This window comes from Nicotiana tomentosiformis, chromosome 12 (assembly GCF_000390325.3).
Source record: "Nicotiana tomentosiformis chromosome 12, ASM39032v3, whole genome shotgun sequence".
Taxonomy (NCBI): Eukaryota; Viridiplantae; Streptophyta; class Magnoliopsida; order Solanales; family Solanaceae; genus Nicotiana; species Nicotiana tomentosiformis.
Genome location: NC_090823.1, coordinates 124,309,118 through 124,326,867, shown reverse-complemented (window position 1 = coordinate 124,326,867; position 17,750 = coordinate 124,309,118). Strand labels below are relative to the sequence as shown.

The 17,750-nt window shown below is 34.3% G+C and overlaps 3 protein-coding genes across 8 annotated transcripts; 2 read left to right on the top strand and 1 right to left on the bottom strand.

The window, feature by feature from the left end:
- Positions 1 to 1,456: 1,456 nt before the first annotated feature.
- Positions 1,457 to 2,384, top strand: LOC104107522 (protein BOBBER 2-like). Its single transcript, XM_009616350.4, has one exon. It carries the CDS (start codon positions 1,503 to 1,505, stop codon positions 2,193 to 2,195), a length of 693 nt encoding a protein of 230 aa, XP_009614645.1. The 5' UTR covers positions 1,457 to 1,502; the 3' UTR covers positions 2,196 to 2,384.
- Positions 2,385 to 3,529: 1,145 nt separating this feature from the next.
- LOC104107523 (tetraspanin-8-like) lies at positions 3,530 to 5,344 on the top strand. The gene is made up of 2 exons (XM_009616351.4): positions 3,530 to 3,769; positions 4,997 to 5,344. The coding sequence occupies exons 1-2, from the start codon at positions 3,530 to 3,532 to the stop codon at positions 5,342 to 5,344; spliced, it is 588 nt and encodes a 195-aa protein (XP_009614646.2).
- An 8,176-nt stretch (positions 5,345 to 13,520) lies between these two features.
- LOC104107525 (uncharacterized) lies at positions 13,521 to 16,956 on the bottom strand. 6 transcript variants are annotated; one of them, XM_009616352.4, is made up of 8 exons: positions 16,804 to 16,956; positions 16,405 to 16,508; positions 15,861 to 15,974; positions 15,492 to 15,770; positions 15,086 to 15,199; positions 14,574 to 14,646; positions 14,391 to 14,457; positions 13,521 to 13,861 (listed from the first exon to the last, which is right to left on the bottom strand). In XM_009616352.4, the coding sequence occupies exons 2-7, from the start codon at positions 16,468 to 16,470 to the stop codon at positions 14,420 to 14,422; spliced, it is 684 nt and encodes a 227-aa protein (XP_009614647.1). In that variant the 5' UTR covers positions 16,471 to 16,508; positions 16,804 to 16,956; the 3' UTR covers positions 13,521 to 13,861; positions 14,391 to 14,419. The 6 variants fall into 6 exon arrangements, 4 of the variants coding, with proteins under 4 accessions (XP_009614647.1, XP_009614648.1, XP_033514904.1 ...); XM_009616353.4 differs by having other exon boundaries at positions 16,405 to 16,522; positions 16,804 to 16,861; XM_033659013.2 differs by lacking the exon at positions 16,804 to 16,956 and adding an exon at positions 16,756 to 16,774.
- Between the last annotated feature and the right edge of the window lie 794 nt (positions 16,957 to 17,750).

Sequence of the window (17,750 nt, the reverse complement as noted above, 5' to 3'; positions counted from 1 at the left end):
TGAATTTAATTATTGGTAATTGTGTTTTAAATTTAATATTTATACATATTTAATGATTTAGATTTTTTAATATAAATACATGGTTTGGCCTAAACTGCTATATTTTGCAAACATTCGAGAACTAAGCGACGCAAGTGCAATCTGAGTAAGCATAACAGGATGAATTTAGAAGTAGAGAAAGAAAGACATAGTGCACCAACGTACAAGTGAGTGGAATGTGAAATATTAAAAGACATAGTCCTTTCATCAAAAAGTAAAATAAATTTTCCATTAAATCAGTTAATTAGCTCTTAACTGGAAAAAAAAATAAGGATGATAAAATATCGAGATATTAGTAGGATTGTGCGTAAATATCGAATTACCATAATGAAACCTAAAATATTTGGTATTTGATATAATTCAGTATTTTAGTATTTGGTATGGATTTTGTTTAAGTTTTAAAAGATATTAGTATTAGGTATTTAAAAATAAAATATTAAAATATCGATATCGTACCAAAATATATACTAAATTAGACAATACACATAGTATTGATTATAATATAAATATAAAAATTCTAAAATTCTACTTTCCCTATTCTTAGGATTTTTTTAACCTTTCCCACCTTTTTTTAAAAATACTATACTTACATTTCCCCCCTTGTTTGGTTACCCACTTATCGACCTTTCCCCCTTTTAGGTTCAACAATTTTTTTTTTTCAATTTTTTTTCACTGTACTATAACATTTTTATTTTTTGAGTTTTTGAGTACCTTACTTAAGAATATTACAATCTATGATTCTATGCATTAGTTAGTACTAAAGCCAAACAAAGTGAAGTTAATTACCAGACTGACTAAAAAGAAATCGAAGGGAGAAAAATCGAGTCATAGCGAATTTAATTAGGTATGTTATTGATATGTTATTTTAAGAAATCAAATATCGAAAATACCGGACCGAAATATTTAAATAACCTACCGTACCAACCGACGAAGATCAACCTTTCCCCCTCTTAGGTTTAGCATTTTTTTGTTGCAATTTATTTTTTCACTGTATTATAACATTTTTTTTTTTTGAATTTGTGAGTACCTTACTTAAAAATATTACAGTCTATGACTTTATGCACTAGTTAGTACTAGAGCCAAACAAACTGAAATTAATTATGAGACCGACTAAAAAGAAACCGATAGGAGAAAAATCGAAACATACCGAATTTAATTAGGTATAGTATTGATATGTCATTTTAAGAAATCAAATACCAAACCGAATATGTAAATAACCTACCGTACCGACCCACGAACCCGTGGATACTAAAAACTAAAATAGCAAACTAACTTTAATAAACGAAAATTAAATTAGGAAAGCAATCATGAGTCGGTTTATGATTTTAGGGGGTTTCCCACTTCATTAAGGATTCTAATTCCCAATTAAGAGGCTTTTATCTCTCTATATATACGCCTAATTCTTCTCCTAAATTCTCACATCAAAACACATACTTCCTCCTCCTTCTCCTTCTCCTTCATCAATGGCAATTCTCTCAGATTACACAGAAGAAAATCAAGAACAGCCTATGAAGCCTATAGAGAAAAAACAAGAAAATTCTTCTCCTTCAACCCCAAAAGAAGAAGAAAATTCTTTTTCAACCCCAAAAGAAGAAGAAAACAAGAAGTTAAAGCCAAACAAGTCCAATGGCCTAGACATGGAGAATTATTCATGGGGTCAATCTCTTCAAGAAGTTACGATCAACGTCCCAATTCCTTTTGGCACAAAATCAAGATTCATAATTGTTGAAATCAAGAACACTACCCTCAAAGTTGGACTAAAAGGTCAACCATTAATAATAAATGGTGAATTTTTTAAAGCAGTGAAAGTTGATGAATGTTATTGGAGTTTAGAAGATCAGAAAGAAATTTCCATTCTTTTAACTAAGCAAAATAAATCTGATTGGTGGAAGTGTTTGTTAAAAGGTGGACTAGAAATTGACACACAAAAAGTTGAGCCAGAGCCAAGTAAATTGTCAGATTTGGACACTGAAACAAGGGCAGCAGTTGAAAAAATGATGTTTGATCAAAGACAAAAACAGATGGGACTTCCAACAAGTGAGGAGATTACAAATCAAGATATGCTTAAGAAATTTATGGAACAAAATCCTGATATGGCTAAGAACTTTGCTAATGCTAAGATGATGCCTAACTCTAAGATGATGGGAATGGGCTAATTGCATTGAAGTTTTATTTTGCTGATCTTTTTTTAATCTATAGTAGATTTAGTTTTTTTTTTTCATGCTAGAATGAGAGATTGGAATTATTGTTGGAATTTTTTTGATTTCGTGGGGCTTTATTGTTTGGTTAATGCATAATCAATTAATCTTAATTTTTTCTATTGGAAAAAAGTTTGTTTAGCGGAATATTTACGTCATTTTTGCCCTTTTAATGTAGAGTTTAACTTATATACACGGATAGTGTAAGGCCAAACAAAAAATATCAAGTAACTCACCATAAAAAGTAGAATCCATAATATTGAAAATGCGGTAAAATACCAACTACCACATGTAAAGGTAACCAGATGGTGTAAATTCTTTTTACACTGTCAGTGATATTAATTAAACTCTTAATGAATTCGTTCCTATACTATTCAGTTCTTGTTTATTTTATATCGTGTACAACTTCATAAAATAGAAAACCTTAGCTTTATACATAAATAGCACTTACATGTACAACTTAGGAGCAAGTCTTGATACAATATTGAAGTATAAAAGTAAAGTTCAAAAAACGATTTTTGTTATAAAAAAAAAAAATTAAGGATCAAACACGTACTTGAACACTATCTCGATCCTATTTTATGTGGTAGACAGGTAGCCCCAAAATTACTAACATGAACACTATCTCGAATTCTCGATCCTTCCAAAATGCATTAAATTAATCAAAATTTAGTATTAAAAATGAGTGAGAAAAAATAATAATTTTCTGTCCATACATATGTAGTACAACATGAGAGGTACGTAATTAAAATTTAAAGAGCATTATTATGCATGGAATTCAGTTAACAAATTTTCTTCTCTTACCTCCTCATAATTCCGTCCATTTCTCTCTTCCACCCCAAATCAACTACCCTTTCCCTAATCTCCCATATACTCCATATTCACCAAACAAACAGAAAAAAATAAAAAATAAAAAAAGAAGTTCTAATCAGATTTCTGGGGTTTTACTTCCATTTTAGCCTCTAGAGATCTGATCTATTATAACATATCATTCTCTTCTTCTTTTTTTATCATCAAAAAACCAAACAATAAAAATGGTTCGGTGCAGCAATTGTTTTATGACAATGCTTAATTTTTTCACGTTGGTAGCTTCATTAATTCTCATATTAATTGCCATATCAGTTAATATGAACTCAAATGCTACCGTTTGCCAAAAAACTCTTCAAAAACCTCTGTTGATATTAGGGTTATTCCTTTTGGTACTTTCTTTAATGGGAATTATAGGGGCATCTTGTCATGTCTCGTTTTTGTTGTGGATATATTTGTTTTTGTTGTTTTTGCTCCTCGTAGGGATGATTATTTACCAGCTTTTCTGCATCGTTATCGCGTTGAAACATTTAGATAGTAATCCAGAACCTAAAGGTGAATGGGAAGATCAATTTCAAGAATACTCCCATTGGTTTAAGAAGCAGTTGCCTGATGATCGAGACTGGGAAAAGATTAAGAGTTGTTTGATTGATGTCAAATACTGTAATTACCTTTCCAAGGACAGAACTGCTGAATTTTATAAAGAGAAGTTGTCCTCGACTCAGGTTCTTCACCTTTTCTCTTAATTTAACACTATTGTTTTAAGAAAGAAATCAAGACTTTTAAATTATATTTATATGTAGAAATATAACATTCTTTAATTTTTGGGACCGACTAAAAAGGAGAGTATGCCAAGTGATACGAGGTATCTCTGTAATATGTGTATATATTTGCATACCAAGTATAACATCACGGTTGGTTCTGAGAAGATAGTCAAAATAAAAAGGTCGAGATGAAGTCATGTAATCAATGTCTAATGATTTCATTCGCAATTTAAGTAAATTTTGCATTGAAATGTTATCCCGTTTGATTAAAACAGAAATGAGTCAAAATTAGCAATATTTGTCACCCTACTATTGTATTTTTATTTTCTTTTAGAAGGAAAAACTGTTAAATCTCAATATTACCATAAATGAGAGTGCATGCATGGGACACACCAATCAATATCACCGGAGGCGGAGCCGGGATTTGAAAGTTATGAATTCATGAGTGTAATTCTTTTAACTTATTGGGTTCTAAATAAATAATTCATACATGTTCAATGAACTTTTTAAAATAGATACATTGTTTGAATCAACGTTACTGAATCCGGCAGAACTCGTAATCAATACTCTGGCTCTGCCCCTGAATAACGCTATTGCAATGTGGTTTAATTTACTATCTTGCTTGTTGAATTAGAGACAAAGGTTTTAATCAGGAAATAGTTCAATCTTGTTAATCTCAATATTATCATAAAGAATTTATTACATACTAGGAAACTTCAATTTATGTTTCAATCTTGAGAGAAAATTGGGTTGGAATAAGCTGTTAAACCCTTTGTCTGCCAGTGGTTCGTGAAGAAGGAAGTCCTAGCTATTTGAGTTTTATATGAAGTTATATATATGCACTAGCACTACAAATATATATACAATTAGGTCACATGTAACGTAATTACATGCAAACTAATTTTGTGATAAGTCCGGTGCACTAAGTTCTCGCTATGCGTGGGATCTGGGGAAGGGTCGGACCACAAGAGTCTATTCTACGCAGTCTTACCCTGCATTTCTGCAAGAGGCTGTTTCCACGGCTTGAACTCGTGACCTCCTAGTCACATGGTATCAACTTTACCGGTTACGTCAAGGCCCCTTCAATTCTATGATAAGCATTAAATATAATCAGATAAATAATAATAGTACTAACTAACATACTTGAAACTTTATCATGAACATGGTAATTATTTCCTTTTGATACAGTCGGGTTGCTGCAAACCACCCACATACTGCAACTTTGAGTTCCAAAATGCAACAACATGGATCGTGCCTAAAACAGGTGCAAAAGTGCCAGACGACGCAGACTGTAAAGCTTGGAACAATGAACAGAAACAGATGTGTTACAACTGCAATTCATGCAAAAAAGCTGTTCTTGACAATATCAAGAAATATTACAAGCATTCCTCTCTCATAAGCTTTTGCATCTTCGTTATTATATCTATTGTTTACTCTATTGGTTGCTGTGCTCTTACTAATAACAGTTACAGACATAGGGCTCATGTCTACCATGGCTACAGACCCTACGGTCCTGGCCCTTATGGTTACCCGTGATAAGAACTAGCCACAATTCTTTTTGATTAATACCAGGCTTTTGTCTGTAGCAGAGTTTTAGCTGCATTATTGTCTAGTACTATATATCGACTCACCGTTTTGAATAACTTTCTTATTGTAATATATGTGTATGACTTTACTAGATTGAAACATATACACACTTTTTTGAGTCATGATCAGCTGCTGGGCTAGCTGCTTGATTCTCTTGCTATGTCAAGAATTTGATATTTTTGTATAGTTTGTAATATTAATGGGAGTATCATTCCAATAAACATCATATAAAATGGATAGGAAAAGGATGAATGAGCATCTAGAGAGTTATTTTTCCAATTTCATTTTCAATGTGGGACTCTAGAGATGAAGTCTCTCAAGAAAATTAAACGTCAAAAGTTACATTTACAATAATCACACTTCCAATGTGAGAGTACTACATTTGAAGTATCATTATTTCCATATACTTCCTCCATCCCAATTTATGTGAATCTATTTGAATGGGTATGAAGTTTAAGGAAAAAAAAAGACTTTTGAACTTGTGGCAAATTGCATAAAGGTAAATTATTTTCAAATATGGAAAATGATCATCTTTTTGGCATGGACTAAAAAGGAAATAGGTTCACGTAGATTTAAACGGGAAAGAATTGACTTTGACTTGGATTGGGACTTGCAAAATAAATAATAGGTTGATCATACACATTGTCATACCTAACAATTAAATCTCTCTGTAAACATGGTTCAGTACTAATCACATTTTTAATTTTTAATTTTTTTTGGTTTATCATGTCATCTAAAACTTGTCATTACCATGAAGTTTATATCTCATAAATTCCCGTTCATCAAATATGAAAAGGGGTACGTTAACCTTGGACCTTGGTTTAACGTTATAGTCAAAATCCTAAAATCTACTAATTGAATTTTTATTAAGTGCTTACAAAGTTAATTTCAAAAGCAATTTCTCTTATCTTTCGCATCATTGTATCCAGACTCCAATTTTCTCACCCAATGATCGAACATTACAATAACTTCGAGCTGTCCATGTTTGATGCAATGAAGAAACATGCGTAAAATAGGCAATTCTATTTTTATAACTCTTTTGTTTTTTCAATTCACTTAACACATTTTCCTTTGTGTCTGTCCCGATTAATAATTTCATTTTCCTACATAGAAAAAATATTGTTAGTATTTTGTATTCAAAACTAGAAAATCTGAAGATGTTAGTTTAAGAAAACAAAAAAATAGAAAATTTCGAGCCCACAAGTTTCTTGTGTGTCCTTAAGAAATTTAATCCCCTCACAGTTGCTCAAGGTTTCGGATTAATTCCTTCCAGGTAGAACGGAACAACTATTCTGTGATAGCGGCAGTTCAAATCACAAAACTTCGGCGAACTCAAATAGTGGAGTAAATCACACAAAATGCTTACGTTTTTCTTTGAAAATTAATGTAGAATGCAGAAGAGAACGAGGGGAGAAATTTTCAGATTCGGTGGTGAAAAATAAGGCTGAGACTCTCTATTTATAGCAAATAAAGTTGAGTCACAACAGATGCAAATGTGTTTGTTCGTCTGATAAGGTGTCTATTCAGCAAAAAATTTGAATTTTTGTTAACCGGAATATTTGGTCGCGAATTTGATCGTTGGAAAATAATGCCGCGAATTTTCAAGTTAATTTTTTTCCACTCAAAAATATTAGAAAAAAAATATTAAATGACAGAAAAGGAAAATAAATTTGGACCAAACAATTATCAATTAATTGACCAAATCCAAATCAAAATCAAAATCTGAAGCCAAAGCCGGTTTCCAAGTTAATTTTTCATCCTTCCCGAATGGAACATACAACTCTCTGTTGTACTGCGCTCTCCAAGTGTGCTTGCTCCCCCCTTCTTCCTTACCCTGGCAAGTCTTTGTGAAATAACTCTGATGAGAAGGAAAAAGAAGGCGTTAAGAGACCCTCCTAGCCCAACCCTAGACACTCTAAGATCATTTTTCAAACATGCTCCCATTTCGAGTCAAGAAAAAAATGGCTCGAATGGTACGATCCCTCTGTCACCCCAGAATAAAAGGGGTGATCTCGTAGTTCTTGGTCTGTGAAGATGCATTGTTAGGTGCTCCATTTTATTTTTCCATTGAGGTCGAACCTAAACCTGTGCTCGAGAGATAGTTGTCCATACACTGATAAGGGATGTATGGATTCTCGAGAAGAGAGGAGCCATTATTTTACCTTATTTTTCAGCAGGTCGCCTACTATGCACTCTCTATATCTTTGGATAAAGAACAATCCATCCCACCAAAGAGGGTAATTTTCGCGCAAAAATATTAGAAAAGAAAATATTAAATGACGGAAAAGGAAAATAAATTTGGTCCAAAATATTATCAATCAATTGATCGAATCCGCATACGAATCCAAAGCCGAAGCCGAGCCGAGCGACGACGACGACGATGGCGCGAGGTTGGCTTTCTTCTCGACTCTTTAAGGGCTAGAAGAAGTGCTTCATCCTCTTCCTATCCAACGAGGGACAAAGTTCTTTTGTAAAAGAGACTAATTCAAAATTTTATTTCCCTCCATTTCTTTTTCCACTATTTTCTATTCATATCTCTTTTGTTTTAATTAATAAAACCCAACAATCCACCACATGAATGGGGAATGGCTATCCGAAAAAATATGCATGAAAATATTGTGTAATTCGCAAGAAAGGATTAATCGCATCTAGATAAGTAGGCTTCCCTTTGAACTTTCTATAGTGAACATATGTCGAATATACTCGATCAATCGGTAGATTAGATATCTGTGAATCGTTGAACTTTGGTGTATACCTACTCAACCATAAGTCACACAATCAACCCTTAACCGTCTTTGGTTCTCATTGTTGTGTTCGTTTCATCCATGAATACCGCCTGGTTTCATAAGTACCTAGAGAACTGGCCTTGCAAAATTCTCCTTGAAGTGCCTATCACTTCACACTTACATAGGTGATTCCTAAACGTGTTATCCCGTAGATACACTCTTTGATATACCCCGTATCAAATTTAGAAACTATTAAAAAGCCTTAACGCTTTATCCTTGTTATTGAACATTGTCTTCATCGTGAGAATGGACCAAAATTTTATTTGACAATGTTGAACTGTCACTAATAACTTTGTTTGATCTCCTTGAACCTAGATCTTGGGATTTCTAGTCTTCTAGGTAGAGTTACCTCCACAGTGACTTGTCCTCGGCCATAGTCTCATTCCCTTTGATGACTTCTCAACCGCCTCTCTAGTTAGGCCTTTTGTGAGCGGATCCGATATATTATCTTTTGACTTTACATAATAAATAGTAACAATTCCACTATAGAGTAGTTGTCTAACGGTATTGTGTCTTCGTCGTATGTGACGAGATTTTCCGTTATACATAACGCTCCCAGCCCTTCCTATTGCCTCTTGATTGTCGCAATGTATGCATATAGGTGCCAAAGGTTTGGGCCAAAATGGAATATCTTCCAAAAAATTTTGGAGCCATTCAACTTCTTCATCGGCCTTGTCTAAAGCTATAAACTCAGACTTCATTGTAGAGCGGGAGATACATGTCTGTGTGAATGAATTCTAAGACGCTGCTCCTCCACCAATGGTAAAAACGTATCCACTTGTGGATTTTTATTCTATTGATCGGTGATCCAATTTGCATCACTATATCCCTCAATAATTGCGGGATAATTATTGTAATGCAATGCGTAGTCTTGGGTATATTTCAAATAACTCAAAACTCATTTCGTTGCTATCTAATGAGCTTAGTCGGGATTACTGGTATATCGACTAAGCTTACTTATAGCACAAGCTATATCAGGTCGTGTACTCGGGCATATTCCAATTGAGACTTGCCTTGACCTTTATTCTTTACAAAAGCATGGTTTAAATCAATTGGCGTTCTTGCAACTTTAAAGTCAAAATATTTGACCTTTTCAAGTACCATTTTAATATAATGAGATTGAGACGAGGCTACACCTTGAGGAGTCTTAAGGATCTTAATTCTCAAAAGTAAATCGGCAACTCTAAGTCCTTCATATCAAACTTACTAGTAAGCATGCGCTTAGTAGCATTTATGTTAGCAATGTCGTTACTCATTATCAACATATCATCCACATAATTGACAATTTGATTTGGAGTATTCTTAATGTAAACACATTTGTCACACTCATTGATCTTGAAACCATTTGACAACATTTTTTGGTCAAATTTCGCATGCCATTATTTTCGTACTTGTTTTAGTCCGTAAAGTAGCTTAACAAGTCGACACACCTTCTTTTCTTTTGCGGGAACTACAAACCCTTCAGGTTGTTCCATATAAATTTCTTCTTCCAAATCTTTATTTAAGAAGGTTGTCTTCATATCCATCTGATGGATTTAAAGGCCATACACGGCAGCTAACGTTATTAACACCTGGATAGATATAATCGTCGTTACCGGCGAGTATGTGTCAAAGTAGTCAAGGCTTTCTTGTTATCTAAACCCTTTAACAATTAATCTTGCCTTATATTTGTCAATAATACCATCAGCTTTCATTTTCCTTTTGAAAATTCACTTAGAACCCAAAGGTTTATTTCCTGGAGGAAGATCAACCAATTTCCAAGTATGATTACTTAATATGGATTTTATCTCACTATTGACTGCCTTTTTCTAATATTGTGCTTCCGAGGAAGACATTGCTTCTTTGAACGTTTGAGACTCATTTTCCAATAAGAATGTCGGAAAATCTGGTCCAAAGGAAGTAGTTGTCCTATGATGTTTACTACGTTTGGGATTTTCTTCAGTAAAGGTACTTTCATTTGCTTCTTCTCGAGGTCGCTTAAATTTTTCACTAGACGACTCACATTCCTTTTTATACGAATAAATATTTTCAAAGAATTCAGCATTATCTGATTCGATTACCGTATTAATATGAATGTCGGGATTTTTTGATTTATGAACCAGAAAGCGATATGCCTTGTTATTTGTTGCATATCCTATGAAAACGCAATCAATTATTTTTTGTCTAATCTTTACCCTTTTGGGTTTAGGGACTTGCACTTTAGCCAAACACCCCCATACTTCAAAATATTTTAAGTTGGGTTTCCTTCCTTTCCATTTTTCGTATGGAATGGATTGAGTTTTGCTATGGGGAACTCGATTGAGTATTCGGTTAGCTGTAAGAATAGCTTCCCCCCACAAGTTATGAAGTAAACCAGAACTTATTAATAAGGCATTCATCATCTCCTTTAACGTTCTATTCTTTCTTTCTGCAATTCAATTTGATTGCGGTGAGTAAGGGGCCGTCGTTTGGTGAATAATGTCATATTCCAAACATATTTCTTCAAAAGTAGATTCATATTCGCCACCCATATCACTTCTTATCATTTTGATCTTTTTGTTTAGTTGCGTTTCAACTTCACTTTTATATTGCTTGAATGCATCAATTGCTTCATCTTTACTATTAAGTAAGTAAATATAGCAATATCTAGTATTATCGTCAATAAAAGTTATAAAATACTTTTTCCCACCACGAGATGGTATTGACTTCATATCGCAAATATCTGTGTGAATTAAGACTAAAGTATTTGAATTCCTTTCAACTAAGGATGTTTAACATACTTTGACTCCGCACATATTTGATATTTCGAGTTATTGCATTCAAACTTAGGCAATACTTCCAAATTAATTATTTTTCGCAAAGTTTTGAAGTTGACGTGACCTAAACGTTCATACCATAAATTATTTGACTCAAGCAAGTAAAAAGAAGCTGAAATTTTATACATATCAATGGCAATTACATTGAGTTTGAAAAGGCCCTCAGTAAGGTAACCTTTTTTCTACATACATTTTATTCTTACTAACTACAACCTTGTCAGAAACAAAAACTCACTTAAAGTCGTTCTTGACTAGAAGTGATGTCAAGACTAAATTCTTCCGCATTTCAGGAACATGAAGGACATTGTTTGGAGTCACAATCTTGCGACAAGTTGTCTTCAAAGTTATCTTGCTTGTTCCTTCAATTTTTGCAGTAGCGAAATTTGCCATAAAAATTGTCTCGTCGGGTCAAGAGGGAGCATACGAAGTAAATAATTCCTTATTAGCACAAACATGACGAGTTGCCCCAGAATCAATCCACCATTCTCTAGGATTTCCGACTAGGTTGCATTCAGAAAGCATGGTACACAAATCGTCTATTTCATCATTCTTCCCAATCATGTTTGCTTGGCTTTTCTTTTTGTCCTTCTTTGGTGCACGGCAGTCAGCAACCGTGTGTCCAATCTTTCCACAATTGTGGCAATTACCTTTGAACTTCTTTTTACTTGGGTAATTCTTTGGTCCGGAAGGTTCTTTCTCTTTTTGCTCGTTAAATCTTCCTCTACAATATTTGCTCCCATTATTGTTGAGTTTTCATGAGACTTATTTTCTGCAGCCTTGTTTCCCTCTTCAACCCTTAGGCGAACAATAAGGTCTTCCAACGTCATCTCCTTGCGCTTATATTTCAAGTAGTTTTTAAAGTCCTTTCGCATTTGAGGCAACTTTTCAATAAATGTCGTAACTTGAAACGCTCATTTATGACCATATCTACAATCAGAAATTTAGAATCAATAATATAATCAATATCTTTAATAAAAATATTGATTCGATTTATACCTTCGGCAAGGAGGTAATGAACGATGACTTGCACTTCTTGAACTTGAGTTATGATAGACTTATTGTCAACCATTTTAAAATTCAAGAACTTTGCGGCAACAAACTTCTTAAGTCCATCATCTTCCGTCGTGTACTTCTTTTCAAGAGCGTTCCACAACTCTTTCAAAGTTTTCATGATACTGTAAACGTTGTACAAGTCATGCTCCAAACAACTCAAGATATAATTTTTGCACAAGAAGTCAGAATGCTTCCATGCCTCCGTGACCACAAACCGCTCACTATCCGGAGTTTCTTCTCCCAAAATTAGAACGTCCTTACTGATAAAGCGCTGCAAACTGAGTGTGGTCAGGTAGAAAAATATTTTCTACTGCCAGCGCTTGAAGCCCACGCCAAAAAAAATTTCGGGCTTTTCTGCCGGTGCCATCACCGGTGTAGGCGTCGTGCGACTTGAAGACGCGGTAGCCATAGCAGCAGTAGTAGTCCCAACAGAACCATTTGTTGTTCCGTACTTGTGTCATTTTTCTGTAAAAGAAATTGACACAACCAGAGTTAGTAAGTCGGTCAAGTTTTTATATCTTCAAACCGAATACAAACAACCGAGTAGAAAATCACAAGGATTTTAATCTCGGATTGAGTATAAAGACACAAAGACTTTAATCTCAAACTGGAGTAGAAAATCCGAAGATTTTAATCTCCAAAACGGGAGTAGAAAATCGCTAGGATTTTAATCTCCCAAACCAGAATGTAAGATGAACACAGAAATATATAATAAATTCCTTAAGCTTGTTAGTATTCTGTATTCAAAACCAGAAAATCAAAATACGTTAGTTTAAGAAAACAAAAAAAACATTAAATTTCGAGCCCACAAGTTTCTTGTTTGTCCTTAAGGAATTTAATCCCCTCACAATTGTCCAAGATTTCAGATTAATTCCTCCTTGGATAGAACGGAATAACAATTCTGTGATAGCGGCACTTCAAATCACAGAATTTCGGTGAACTCAAATGGCGAAGCAAATCACACAAAATGCTTACGTTTTGCTTTGAAAATCAATGCAGAATGCAGAAGAGAGGGAATAGATTTTCAGATTCGGTGGTGAAAAATAAGACTGAACCTCTCTATTTATAGGCAATAAAGTTGAGTCCCAACAGGTGCAAAGTTGCTTGTTCGTTTGATAAGGTTTCTATTCAGCAGAAAATTTGAATTTCTAATATTTGGTCGCGAATTGGACCGTTGGATGCCGCGAAGCCAAAGCCGAGTGAGCGACAACGACGGCGCGATGCTTGCTTTCTTCTCAACTCTTTAAAAGCTTGAAGAAGTGCTTCCATATACAAGCACAAGAAATTTCCTCATACGCAAGTTTTATAGTGTTAGCAAACTGTGTATAAGTTGGCAGAATAGATTGAATTTGACCAAAATCCAAGTAAAGCTAAATCAACTAATAGCAACTTGTTTGTGAGTACAATTTCTTGATATGTTATTATGTATATTCAAATTAAAAACGATATTGGAAATAAACAAGTCTTTATAGTGTTACTGTGGATAAGGAATTAGAAGAATTAATCCGTCAAAACTGCAAAATAAGTTGATATTACAAAATAGAAGACAATATAGCTCATTATCTGAAACAAGTTGCTAATAATAGTGAAATTTGCACCAGTTTAAACTGAATTTAATCACCGTTATAATTGACACACACACTTAAAAAGGGACCCCTCTTCACTGTATATAAAATATCAGAATAATAGTAATAACTAATGCATAACGGGATACATCCAAATATTTCATCACCAAAGCTGCATCACTGCTCAACCATAACATAAATGTCTTTCATATTCCTGTCAATATCCAGCAACATAATTGTTTTCCTGCCCAGCAATGCTCGGGGTAGCTGTAGAATCAATATAGAGGTGCTAAAGTACGCAACAGCCTAACCAACAAATTGCAATTGAACAACTATAGAACTATATCGAAGAGGTCATTGTAGATCTTTGAAAGGTAGAGCTGCTATTGAACAACAATTAGGAGGTAACTTCAAGTGGAAAAATTATTTGAAGTTTTAATGCTGCACCCAATCTTTAAGTATTTTAGTTAATCTATGAAACTTCAATAAGACTGGTTTATATAGAGCTTTTTAGCTCAAACATCAAGCAAAAGACATGGAAAGAGTATCAGAAAGATCATGTCGATTGATAATCTAAGCCAGGATATATATCATAAGCAGCTCTTGTTCACAACTTTACGTCTTAGAATACTTTTGTAAAACTTGTATATCAACCTCAGGTCCTCTCTGCCAAGAAGATTAAATGAAAGAAAGCTAATGCATAAATAATAGAGGTTTTAACTGAGAAATATATCACAAGTACACCAGTGTATGCTAAACACATTCCATTAACACTATCCACAACAATTCATCCTACCTATATATGGAGTAGATTGTTGAGACAGCTCATCCAACCATGGTACGCTTTCTACCTCTTTGTCGCACTAAAAGTTGTAATTTAAAAAGACAAGAAGTCAGTATAGCATAAATGTAAACATCAAACTATTGCCAACTCTAGAAGATCCAAGGGAACTTAACTACCAAATTGTAGAGTACACACCTTGGGCAAGCTTATTCAATGTTGAGCACCACTGTTTGGAGGATTTCCTGTATGCAGCAAGTATCTTATCCATCTACAAAATGCAGATCATTACAAGATTACATCCACCTGCATAAGACACTGATTATGGGTGGAAAACTATTTCGATATTTCTTGTGTGTGCATGTGGGGCGGGGCGGGTTCGGGAGTAGGGAGGGTCATGTTTATCAGCCATGAGAAAGAAAAAGGAAAGCAAAACAAACACTCTTTTTTTTGATGACCGAGAAATCCGTCTGGGGTCGATCCTTTGGACCAACCGCAGCCTTCGAAACTCGGTGGATAATAGGCCCGCCCCTCTACCCTTCTCCACTTAAATATCAGGCTTTGCTTTGCATGGTGTGAGGGCTTGAACCTGTGACCTAAGACACAAATCCACCACCCTTTGCCACTTGAGCTAGGCCCTGGGGGCAAAGCAAAACGAACACTTCATGCCTCGGTTCGGTGAAAAAGTAAGAACTACTGACTGTACTTACCACATTTCCGCATGAAGAGTGCATAGAAAGCAACGCTCGTTCAAGTACATATAAATCTACTGCTTTATCTTCTGGAAGGGTTGATGTAAAGCTCAGACCAAAATCAATCAATACCTGTTGAAACACAGTGCTACTGATTACCACTGGTTTAGCAATATACAGGTTAAGAACCAACCAATCAATGAATAATCAATATGTGAACTAAGTCTCAATTCCAAACTGTTTAGAGCACGCTATATGAATACTTCTTATCTATTCTACTCTGTATTCAGACACATGTGATTCCAAGAAATATAGGGGGAAAAAAAAAAATGAAAGGGAAACAAACTGTAACAGAGCTTCCCATGTAGTATACACTACCCAATAGACCCACAAAGACTCAGATTCGACCTTTAAAAACACCTACCAATCGATTGGTATCCCTGCGGATTAACATGTTTGATGTGGTCAAATCGCCATGAACAAGGCCACCATCATGGAGCTTGCCAATTGCACGACCAATCTGAATCGCAATGTCATTCATTCTTTCTTCAACTATACCATGTAATCCAAAATCGAGAAGTACGTCCTTGACCGAAGGGCCTTCCACATATTCAAATGTCAGTGAATGCGATATAGCATCAACAGCATAAAGAACTGGAGTTAAAACCCCTAGCTTCCTAGCTTTAGTCATGCATCGGGCCTCCTGCTCCAGCATTAACACATCTTAAAGTCATCCAACTATACTGGTCAAAATTCATGAAATAAGGAATTGACAATTTCTGGCTCAACTAACCGCATTTAATCGTTTGAGAGTGAGCTTTGTGTCCAAAATTGGATGCCTATATTTTTTTGAGAACCGTTCCTTAACTATACACCTCTTTCCCACAAAAGATGTCTCAAAGACTCTCTGAAGAAAAAGAGCGAAAAGCAGAAAAGATGCATAAGATATTTAGAAGATTCACATAGTAAACAACAAAAATAAACAGCTCAAATCGGTGCCTCCAGACTACTATATTCTATTATTGATGCGCCTCATGACAATCGCTAAGTGGTGAAAGCACAACCCATGATGTGTAGGTTAGGCACACTTCACTTCAACGGTTCGAACTCTTGTGGCAGACAAAAGCTTGGTATTTAAGTGGGGAAGGTAAAGGGGCAGGTATGGTATCCACTGAGTTCCGAACCGTGCGCCGCTATCTTAGGGGATTTCTCAGTCGTAAAAATAATTCTGCTCTTGATGCTACTCAAAATCCAATAACCAAAATAACTATTGTTTCAGCAATTAAATGATAAATTAGCTCGTAGGAAACCAAATAGAACAGCAACAGGTAACTTACAGCCTCGGCACCTTGCTTAATCAAAATTAAGGAGCTTTCTTTTACTTCTGAATTGATTTCCATCATAATTTCCTCTAACAAGATAAGCTTCCTAACAGAATTATCTGCATTACCAACACTAAAACCACTTTAGGAAATCTCAAGCAAGAAATTTAGACACTCAAATTGCTAAATTAATTGCAACTACAAAACTACACCCACACACTAATATCAGAACAATAATATGAGAAATTACATATCAGCACATAATAAGCTAAAAGTGGTGAACTTTTTTACAATTATCTAAAGAAAATTCAAAACTTGGAAATGAAATTATACAATTACGTAGAAGTTTTAGGGTTTCGTACTGACAACTTCAGAGAATACTGTGAGAGGGAAAGCAGAGGGACAGTTCTTTACCAGTTCAAAACTAACAACTGTAAGTCTGATTTGGGCGCTTCCGTTGCTAATTAGGGTTACACCTGTAGTTGTTGTAGGGAAACAATTTATATATATATACAGGAAAAGAAAAGAAAATATTTCTGTGTCCCAAAGTGGTATTTTAGATATTGATTCCTGAATTCATTGGTTGATTTTAAATATTTTAAAAACTATGTAGAAGAGTACTTATATCACAATTTTTATTATGAAAGAATACGTAAAAATGTTCGAAGATAACGTCACTAATCTTGATTTATGGATAGTACTAAATTAGTAATCTAGTCGCCCCGAGTTATACAACACTTTTACTTTTTGAGATTCAAACTTATTAATTTTGATTGTGTATTTGCATATAGAATATTTTAATTTTTTAAAATAAAACTTGCATATTTAAAAACCAGTATTATAATTAAGTCATAATTATTAATAATTCAAAATATTTAAAATACATATAAAAAAGTTACGATTTAAAAACAATTATTTGATTCTTGAAGTTTGAACACCATCGTGGGATGGAGGGTTAGTAAGTAATAGGAAAAATGACATTATATAGTCACTTTCAAGATAATAGCCGAAAAAATATATATTATAAGCTTAAACTATAGTGAAGCTGAAAACCTTTATAGGAAAAAGTCCCTTAAAAATATGTGTATATATTAGGAAATGAATTTATCAGTTGGAGTTGGTTGGGTTGTTTTCTTAACGATAATACTTTATAGGGAAAAGGGCCAAAAATGACCTTGTGATATTCGAAATGGATCAATTATAACATTCGTTTAAACTTGAGTCCAAAAATGACCTTGTCGTTATAGAATGGGTCTAATAATGCCCTTGTGTTATTCGAAATGGATCAATTATAACCCTCGTTTAAATTTGAGCCCACCAATGACCCTGTCATTAAAGAATGGGTCTAATACTGCTATTTC